Source organism: Mus pahari, chromosome 9, assembly GCF_900095145.1.
Source record: "Mus pahari chromosome 9, PAHARI_EIJ_v1.1, whole genome shotgun sequence".
Lineage (NCBI taxonomy): Eukaryota > Metazoa > Chordata > Mammalia > Rodentia > Muridae > Mus > Mus pahari.
The window spans coordinates 80,801,475-80,811,835 of record NC_034598.1 but is presented as its reverse complement, the minus strand read 5'-3'; the positions used below and the strand labels follow the sequence as shown (position 1 = coordinate 80,811,835).

At 43.2% G+C, this 10,361-nt stretch overlaps 1 protein-coding gene across 1 annotated transcript in view; it reads left to right on the top strand.

The window, feature by feature from the left end:
• Positions 1 to 10,083, top strand: part of Ndufa12 (NADH:ubiquinone oxidoreductase subunit A12) — a 22,277-nt gene extending 12,194 nt beyond the window's left edge. The window contains exon 4 of the mRNA XM_021205366.2: positions 9,811 to 10,083. Within this exon, the coding sequence (XP_021061025.1) occupies positions 9,811 to 9,991 (181 nt within the window). The 3' untranslated portion in view covers positions 9,992 to 10,083. The remainder of the gene's footprint in view (positions 1 to 9,810) is intronic.
• The last annotated feature ends 278 nt before the right edge of the window (positions 10,084 to 10,361 follow it).

Below are 10,361 nucleotides of genomic sequence, written 5' to 3'. Positions count from 1 at the left end.
CCCTCCCTCCTGTTGGCCTGTGTTCTAGTTTTTCTTTGTTGTTGTTGTTTTTATTGTTTTTAAAGAAGATCATAGAAAGGTGTGTGTGTAGGAGGTGGGGTGGACAGAGGAGAGTCAAGAGTGATTCACTGGATCAGATCGCTGAGTGAGGCTGTTCACAGACATAGAAAAGCTGCAGTGGGTTGTGGTGGTCCGTGCCTGTATGCTCAGAAGTAGGGAGGTGGGAGAAGAAGAAGACTCAGGAGTTGAAGGCTGGCCTGGACTAAGTACACCAGCCTGGGCTGCATAGTGCCGTGTACCAGGGAGTCAGGGATTAGAGAAGACATAAAGGTAGTCAGACAGGTGAACAGGCTGGGAGAAGGAGAGGTAGGTAGTGGTGGGTGGCTCAGGGTAGAGCATTTGTGTTCCTGCACAGGGCCCTGACTTCAATCTGGAGCTCCACAAAGACATAAAACAGAGCATAGCCAGCTTGCAAGGTGTGACTGTTAGAGAAACCTGGCAATCGAGAGGCACGCAGTGCAACCAGAAGTACACTCAGAATTCCTTGGCTTTTGAACGGACACCCGTAGGATTCCCCTCACCTGGTCCACGGATATGGGTCGGCTTTTATAGAGAAGAAATGTGTTCTTTTTGAGAGAGGCGATCTTGTTGTGTTGCCTAGCTTGGTTCTGAACTGGTAGGTTCAGGGGATCCTCCTGCTTCAGCCTCCTGGGAAGCTGCTACCTCTGTCCCCTAAGAATCCCAGTGGAGAGAAGAGATGGTAGTTTACTGTCACATCCTCTGTAGAAGAATGCTTGTGGTTATAAATAATAAGCATTTGTATTTGTGACATATGCATGTAGTTTGCGGTTTCCTCCCCCATTCACAGACACTTCCTGCATCTCAGCAACATTCTGCCTGTCAGTCAGTGTTCCAGTAGCTGGAGGCTTTTGTACAATGGCAATTTGTATTTAAAATTAACATCCCATTTATTGCAGCTGTAAATCTTAAACTGTAGTTCTTCTTAAGCCTTGAGGCTTAGCTCATAAGCAGAATAACAAGATTAGTAAATTGAATACTTTCTGCATAAAAATAAAGAATAATCATTTTCTTTTGTTCCTTGATGAATGTTTGATAAACTCTAATGGAAAGGATTAAATTCTCCTAAACAGTTATATCTATTTACAAATTTAATTCATTACATTATTTTAAGCATTTTAGTTAGGTTACATCTATAAATTTAATATATTTAATTTTCCCCAGTCTGTCAAATACCCAGTGAAGAGGTTGTCAAGTCAGTGCTCTGATCACATAGGCAGTTCTTATTGCTCAGCCAGAACTTAAGGGTCATTTCCACTCATCTAAGATCTGCCAACTATTTGTTCCTGCCTTGCTTCCTTTTAAACTCTTATTAATGTGTCGTCCTCAGCATAAACTGTTCTGTTTTCATACTTGTGCCATTGATAACATATCCACCCACCCTTTTGTACCCCCTCCCCTGCTCTCTTTTTGAAATTGTGTGTTCATTGTTATTTGTGTACAGTGGGGTGCTGTGAGGTAGGGGGATGGGTGTGTGTTACAAGGAGTATATGGGGCCAGAGAACAAGCTTGTGAGGTCGGTTCTCTCCTTCCATCTTTATGTGGATTTTAAGGTCCCACTCAGGCCTCAGGCTTTCCAGCAAGGCCTCAGCAGCCGAGCCTTCTCTGCAGCCCTGCTGCTTTTCTCTGAGCATGGCAAACATCTGACCAGAGACTCTTACTCAAATCCAAGGCACAGGTAACAACAGCCCAAATGGTCTGGTTACATTCTTGACGACTGCCGTTGCCTGCCTTATGGGGTATTGGTGGTTGGTTTGGGGTTTTGGTTATTTCCTGAGCTGAGGATTGGATTTAGGGCCTGTGTGTGCCAGTCCAGGACTGTCCCACTGGGCGTTAGTCATCTTCGCTCTTGTTCCACTACTGGGCTTTTTGTGTTATATTTGGAGGTTTTGCTCATTATTTTAATTGAATTTTCAGAATCAAACCTGGGAGCTCATGCATGAGAGACAAGCACTCATGAGGCTCTGCCCCAGTCCCCTCTTTTCTTTTTCTGCCACCACATGCTGGCCTTCTGTGTTCTTTTCATAGTGAGAAGACAGGTCCCATCTCCTCACTTGGTCCATAAGGATCTCCGTGCATTCCAGCCCCGAGCATGGTCCTACATTTCCCTGTGGCCTCTGACTGTCATTTTCTTAAACTGTGAGCACAACTCCATATGAGCTGTCTGTGTAGACCACCATAGCTCGCATGCTTTCTTTAGTAAGTGTGGCTTCCCATGCTGCCATCCCATGCTGCCATCCCATGCTGCCCTGGAGGGATGGGACGAGGCCCGAGCTCCCTCTCTGCCACCCCCACTGACCCCCACCTCTGCCAAGCATCTTTGTTTTCATTTTCCCTTTTATTGAAAATGGTTTTTTTTCCCTCATAGAGGGTATCCTGATTACACTTTCCCTCCTCCTCCCAGCTCCTCCCACGCCCCTTCCGTCCTGACCACCCCTTCTGTCTCTCATTAGAAAGCAAAGAAGCTTCCAAGGGGCGATAATACAGTAGAGTGAGATAAAACAGAAACTAGCAGAATAGGGCAAGATGGACGAAGAGGAGGAGAAGAGCCCAGACACAGACACAGAGACCCACTTGTTTGCACACTCAGGGGTCCCATCAGAACACCAAACTGGAAGCCATGATATATATGCAAAGGACCGGATTTGTATTTCTAGGTCCAGGTTACCTCACTCAGAATGATTTTTTTGTAGTTCAAAAAAAAAAAAAAAAAAAAANAAAAGAACTCATGGAATTCTCAGATAAGTGCTTAGCATTTATTGTGTATTTTTAATTTCTTGTCTGATTCTTCAGATACCAGCCTAAAAAGCTTCCTAGCACATAGTAGCTTATAGGTAAATGTTTGCCAAATGAAGATAGATATGTTTTCTTTGAAGCAATCACTATTTTTAGATATAATGTTTTTTTTTGTTTTTGTTTTTGTTTTTGTTTTTTGTTTTTCGAGACAGGGTTTCTCTGTGTAGCCCTGGCTGTCCTGGAACTCACTCTGTAGACCAGGCTGGCCTCGAACTCAGAAATCCGCCTGCCTCTGCCTCCCAAGTGCTGGGATTAAAGTGGTGCACCACCACGCCCGGCTAATGATCATTTAAGTACTTAATGCAAATGGCACTTCTTTGTGTTTTTAAAATTATTTTTATTTTACATGTATAACTGATCTGCCTGCATGTATGTAGGTGCACCTTCTAACTTAGAGGCTAGGAGAGGATGCCGTATTCCCCGGAGTTACAGACGTTGTGAGCCTCCCTGTGGGTGCTGGGAAGGGGATGGGGTCCTCTGCAGCAGCACGAGGCGCTCTCCCCTGCTGAGCCATCTCTCCAGGGCTCCTCCGCCTAGCCTGGAACCACCTATGCAGACCATGTTCTCCAAGACCTGACAGAGATCAACCACCACTGCCACTGTCCCTGTCCTGGGACAAACGCTCATGCCACTACACCTTGCTTAAAATAGGTCCCCTTAATGTTTGTTTTCAGACCAGAAAATCATATTAAAAGATTATGTTCTAAGAAACTGTAGACTGAATGATTAGATTTTTTTTTCCTACCATTTTTTATTTTAAGAAATACTGGATCTGTTATGTAGCCAAGGCTGGCCACCCACTCACCATCCTCCTGCTTCAGCCCCCTAAATGCTGGGGTGATACAAGGTTTCATGGAGCCCAGGTTGGTCCGAAGCTTGCTATGCAACAGAAGGCTGGCACTGGACTAGTAACCCTTCTGCTTGTAAGCCCCCATGCTGGGGTTATAGGAATGCAAACAGGATTCTTATAGTTTCAAAGAAAGGTTAATGGAATTTTCTATACCTGGGGTGTACAAATAACCTAGGGTTATTTAAAACAAGGAGCTGTTCTTATTGCCAATGTCCAGAATTTCAAAAAAAAAAAAATCTTTGTTGTAGATTTTTATAGTTTATCATTGACTGTGACATATTCTGGATATATTACAAATAGTAAACTTCATAAACAGATACTTTCAACATGTCTGTGTGACCGGTAGTGAAAGGCATTGCATTGTAGAAATGGCCTAGGAAAGCATTCATTAAGGCAGACTGAGAGAAACTATCTGTCTACCACTAAAACATCTGCGTGCTTTAAAGGAAGCAGTGCGGTTTAAATGGCACCGTAAGTGAGATGAAATGAGACTGGAAGTCATTAGAATCTATTTATAATTTCAGAGTCATGACAGAAGATTTGGGTAGGATTTATAAACCATTTCCCAAATTGGTTTGTTAAACGGTATGTCTTATTTTATTTTATTTTATTTTATTTATTTACATTTCAAATGCTATCCCGAAAGTTCCCTATACCCCCTCCCCCGCCCCTGCTCCCCTACCCATCCACTCCCACTACTTGGCCCAGGCCTTCCCTTGTGCTGGGTCTTATAAAGTTTGCAAGACCAAGGGGTCTCTCTTCCCAGTGATGGCCAATTAGGCCATCTTCTGCTATGGTATGTCTTTTTAATATGCTTCATTTTTTCTTATTAAGTAATATGTTTGCTTCAGAAAATAACAAAAGAAATAAATAGCCTATTGTCCCACCAGATGGAAACAATAACTAGTAACATTTTGATAACCTTTCATTCTGATCTCCTTTTCTATGTACATAGATCCTTTTGGCTTTACTCTTTAACATATTTAAATTTTTAATGTTATTCATTTTTATGTGCATTTGTGCATACATGAGTTTATGTGCTCCAGATGCACACAGGTGCTTGCTGAGGCCAGAAGAGCATCAGGTCACCTGAACTGGTGTTAAACCCACCACATGGGCGCTAGGAACCAGACCTGCTTCCTCTTCAAAAATAAGGAGTTCTCTTAACCACTGACCCATAAATCCAAGTCCAAAATGTTATTTTTAGGGGTGTGGGTGGGTGTCTGCCTGACAGCCATAGCCAGCCACGTATATAGGTGCCTACAGAAGCCAGAATAGAGTGTCAGATCCCCTCCTGCTGGGGTTACAGGCAGATGTGAGCTGCCTGGGGGTGGGGGTGAGGGTGGGGGGAGGTGCTAGAGAAACTGAATTTCCCTGTTTGGATAATCACTCTCTTTGCTCTGCCCCCTGGACAAACCATGTAAAGTCTGTGCGCTGGATTCCTCACTAATCATAGTAGAGGTACAGTCTCTAGTTAATTAGTTAATTATCCAGCGAACTAATGGTGTTTTACATGCTTAGAACAATGCTCATGATTTATAAATGCTGTCTGAGGATTGTTGCAAAAATTAACCAAACAACCTGCTTTTAAACCTTAAAATGTGACAAATGGTCATCAAGTGATCGTCTATACTGTAATTTATAGTGAGAGTTCAGTCCAGTGGCTTCAGCATGGGTAATTTAAGAATTCCCTTTTATTCTTGGCTTTGTTCATTCCATTTTCTCACTACTATAACTAAAGCTATGATGAGCATCCTGCACATAGCATTTGGCTCAGGTGTCCCCTTTCCTTAAGGCAGATTTCTACAGGAAAGAGGACTAAGTAGAGCACACATGGCCTACACAGCTGGGAAGAAGCCTTTGTGTTTCTGTCAAAGTCCATGTGATCTACACATCTTATGATTCCAGGGAGTATTTTAAATAAACCGTACATTTACTGAGACACTTTAGATGCGTATCATCTCTCAAATACTTGTTTTAGAAGGTTAATTGTCTCTTGGTATTTCTAAGTACTTTGACTCTATCTGGAATGAATTTTTTAATGTGTAATGGGAAATCTATCTTAAATTCCTTTTTTAAACAAATTCATTTTAGCAGTATGTGGAGACTCTTGCTTTCCCCAATGATGTGGCAAGCCAGCCCTTCCTTTGGTTGACTTGCGCCTGCTGTGGCTGGAGTCTTCCTGTCTGCTGTGCTTCTCTGCCGGTTTCTATACTTTCTGTTTGTGACTTACCATTTGATATCTGCTAATGACAATCTTCCTGGCCGTCCCCAGCATCCATAGTTGTCTGGGGTGGCTGTCCAGCTGATTTTAGAATGACATCATCATGACAGAGAACCTGCTGAGGATGTAATTCAGGACAATTGAGAAGTAGAAATGCCTGTGCTTTCAAGCTTGGAGTGGGCCGTCCTGTAAAACCATGTTTGAGTTTTTAAACCCCATGGGGTGGGCAGGATGAAAGTAATCATTATTTAATATCTTTTTTTTCCAATTCTGTTGATACACCGGTACATTTGACTATTGATTTTTCCCTAATGTTATATCTTTTCATAAAAATTCTCCTTTGGGCTTTGTAACTTTTCTGCTTTTTGCCAGTATCCTTATTTGTAGTTTTATGGACTCTGCCAAGGTTCTCTTACTGTTTAGGTAACACCAGTCACCAATTTTGTAGACAAGTCTCTTAGAACATTGGCATCTTTAAGTCATTCAGTATGACCATTAATTAAAAATACTTTGCAAGTAAAATACTTTGGTGTAGAAATCTAAAAGGTACCATTTCCCCCTTTTATTTAATATTCATAGCAAAAATAGAAGGGTTGTGATATTAGCCTGGCAGGCTATAAACAGCTTATTTCTTTGTATCCTGTTGAAATAATTACTGTGTATGCATTTGTGCATGCATGTTTTGAGTTTTGTTTTGTTTTGTTTTGTTTTTTGACAGGGTCACACTCTGTAGACCAGGCTAGACTCAAAAATCATAGAGATCCATCTGCCTCTGCCTCTCTGCCTCTCTCTGCCTCTCTCTGCCTCTCCCTGGTTCTCCCTGGTTCTCCCTGTCTCTCTCTGCCTCTCCCTGGTTCTCCCTGTCTCTCTCTGCCTCTCCCTGGTTCTCCCTGTCTCTCTCTGCCTCTCCCTGTCTCTCTGTGCCTCTCTCTCTGACTTTCTCTGCCTCTCTCTTTGCCTTTCTCTGCCTCTCTCTCTACCCCTCCTCTCTCTGCCCCCCCCCCCGGCCTCAACCTCGGCCTCCGCAGTGCTGGGACTAAAGGTGTGCACCACACATCCAGCTGATTGTTGCTTACTTATTTCCTGATGCTTACCATATCCTTGCAAGGATTTCACATTTTATAAGTTACAATAAAAATGATTTTTCTTGCATTTTCTGTGAACTCTTCAATTTCTCACTTAAGTAACCAAACAGGCATTTGCAAGCTTTGGACTGTGATTTCTTAAATATCACTTTAACCTTCAGCAGTCTCAAAAGCAATTAATTGAAAAAAGGTTTTCCTTATTACTTAGTTTGACTCAGTGAGGTGAAAGTCAACTCTTTGCACCGTGTCTTAAACTCACAGAAAACCCTTGGGATGTAACAGGCTTGCTTTGACAGCTAATCTCTCTTCTTAGTAATGCCAGAGCCTGGCTCACAACCAGCAGCTGCAAGGCTTTCCAGATGTTGTTAACTAGTCCCGGGGTGGGTCCCAGTCACGAGAGTAATCCTGTTGCCTTTAGTGCCTTGGTTCTAAACTGAAAGTCGTGACTCTTTTGGGGTTGAACAACCCTTTTACAGAGGTCACCTAAGACCATCAGAATACACAGGTATTTAAATATTCACAACAGTAGCAAAATTACAGTTAAAATAGCAAACAAAAATAATGTTATGGCCGAGCATGGTGGCTCATGCCTTTAATCCCAGCATTCGGGAGGCAGAGGCAAGCGGATTTCTGAGTTCGAGGCCATCCTGGTCTACAAAGTGAGTTCCAGGACAGCCAGAGCTATACAGAGAAACCCTATCTCAAATATATATATATAATGTTATGGTTGGTTAGGGGGTCAGCACATGAGGAGCTGTATTAAAGGGTCACAGCATTAGAGAGGTTGAGAGCCACTGCTCTAGAGGATGTATGATAGGATGATAGGTACCAATCCAGCTTGTACAGGCTTCTGCTTCCTTCCTTCCTTCCTTCCTTCCTTCCTTCCTTCCTTCCTTCCTTCCTTCCTTCCTTCCTTTCTTCCTTTCTACTGCGTTTGGCCAGCTGCTCATTTGAGCCCATCAGTTACTGCTGGCCACTGGTCCTACCTAGCAATGTGCTCAGCTTTCCTGTTTGCCCATTGAAGTAAAACCTTTTTCTCTTCTCTTCTCTGGAGCTACGATTCTAGTGCTGTGGCTCTTTCTCCTCTTAGGGGGCTCCAGGGTCTTAAGAGATCTGATGTGACGGCTTCTCCCTCTCCTTCCTCTCCCCATGTAAATTTTCTACTTGGCTTTCTGCTGCTTTTTTGTCTCTTAAACTTGGAGTGCTTTCTTATTACTGGGCTCTTCCATTTCTACTCCATATTGAGCCAGGTTTTAAAGTATGTGTGTGTGTGTGTGTGTGTGTGTGTGTGTGTGTGTGTGTGTGTGTGTGTATGCTTGCTGAGGCTGTTCATGGTCTGAGGAATCAGTGTCTCCTTTCCCCATGTGGGTTCCAGGCATTGAACTCAGGCTGTCAGCGAGGTGGCAAGCACCTTTGCCCGCTAACCCGTATTTGCCCTGCTTGAAATTTAATTAGATATCCTTTGAAGCCAAAATACTTAGGAATTTCAAGTTATGGTTTTATGTATCTGTTTGTTTGTTTGTTTGTTTGTTTGTTTGAGACAGGGTTTCGTTAACGTAGCCCAGACTAATCTGGAATCTCATCCTCCTACTTCTGCCTCAATACTGTAGGATGACCAACAACCGCCATGGCCATGTTCATTTCTAGCCTCCTGAGTAACTGGGAAGCTGTTGTTCATTTTGTTTTACAGTGTTGCTCCAACCCATGCCTCATCCATGCCAGACCCTCCCTCTGTATCTAAGATCATCCTCCGCTCTGGAAATTATATTCTTATTCCATTAACATGTAAACACTTTCTGAACCCTCCTCATTTTACAGTGCATTCTGAGTCTCAGTACCTTCAGTAATGACATGTCTCTTGAGAATTGCCTAAGAAAATAAAGACAAAGATAAAACAATAGGATGACTATACTCCTTTTAATTTTTTAAAGGTAACAACTAGTTCTTGCTATCCAGTATTGACTGGTTTTCTTGTGTGCTAGGACAGTTCATTCTAAAAAAAAGAATGTAGAGTATTTTGAGCAACATTGTAACACTTACATAGTTGTGTTGTTATAGTCTCATTTGAATAGTAAATGTGTGGTTTGCTTACTATAAAGGATAGGGTCTCATGTTGCCCAGGCTTGCCAGGTCCCCTATGTTACCCAGGCTAGCCTGGACTCCTGAGCTTGAGCATCCTTCAGCCTGTGGAGCAACCAGGATTGCAGGTGTATGACACCTTGCCCAGCTTGTCACTGTCATTGTAACCTCAACAATCCCCGCTAGGGCTAGAGAACTAGGCAAGTGTTCTGGCACCCAGCTAAGTCCCCAGTCCCATGATTTAGTATTTTTAATACAAGTTATTTTTTTCTGTGGTGTTCAGCCTCCAGCTTGAATTGAAGACGTGTAGAAACCATTTTCTCCAGCAGGACCTTCATGAATTTCAGTCTGAGGCTTTGTGAGGCAGAGTAACCTGAGCATAAGTTCTCACACTGACTTACACTCTTTATAATCGACTCTAGAGTAATATCTTTACATCTAGTCAGGATCCATGGTATACGCACACTGTGTTATAACTCCGCAGCAGTTTTTTTCTGTATTTGTAATACGTAAGATAATGGTGTAACTGAAAAAGGATGGTGCCTTAAATTAGAGAGACTTAGTAAGGATGATGGCCAGAGCTAGCAGGTGCTGAGTGCCTGCCTTCAGTTAGAGACTTAGTGACGCCATCTGGGCAGGGATTCTATGAACTCTGCTGCAGTCTGACTTTGACCATAACTCAGATTTCTCCTCTTCAGGCACCGCTGGCTTCACTGCATGACAGATGACCCTCCAACAACACATCCACCGACTGCTCGTAAATTCATCTGGACAAACCATAAATTCAATGTGTCTGCCACTCCAGAGCAATACGTTCCTTATTCCACCACTAGAAAGAAGATTCATGAATGGGTCCCACCTTCGACACCTTACAAGTGACAGCAGCGAAGACTGTTCCTGCACTTCCAGGCTAGTGCAGGACCATCCTAGCAGCTGACCATAAACTTGATTAAAATTGCTTGACCTAACAGTGTCTTGTGCATTTACGCCGTCATTCATCCCCTGAAAAGTAGAAGGTCACACATGAGGGAGGATGACTGACATAGGTCACTGGGGTGGGGGTGGAGGTGTCTGGAGTAAAGTTCCTAGTTCTAGGAAATAGCCCCAAGGGCCCTGTTTGTGTTTCATGATCTTCCCCTACTTCCATAGCTGGTTGATAAGGGCAGGCCTAATTCCAACCTGATCCAGAAGTCAGGAAGCTGCACGAAGAGACACAAACACTGTGTGGCAGCCTGGCTAAGGACCTCTG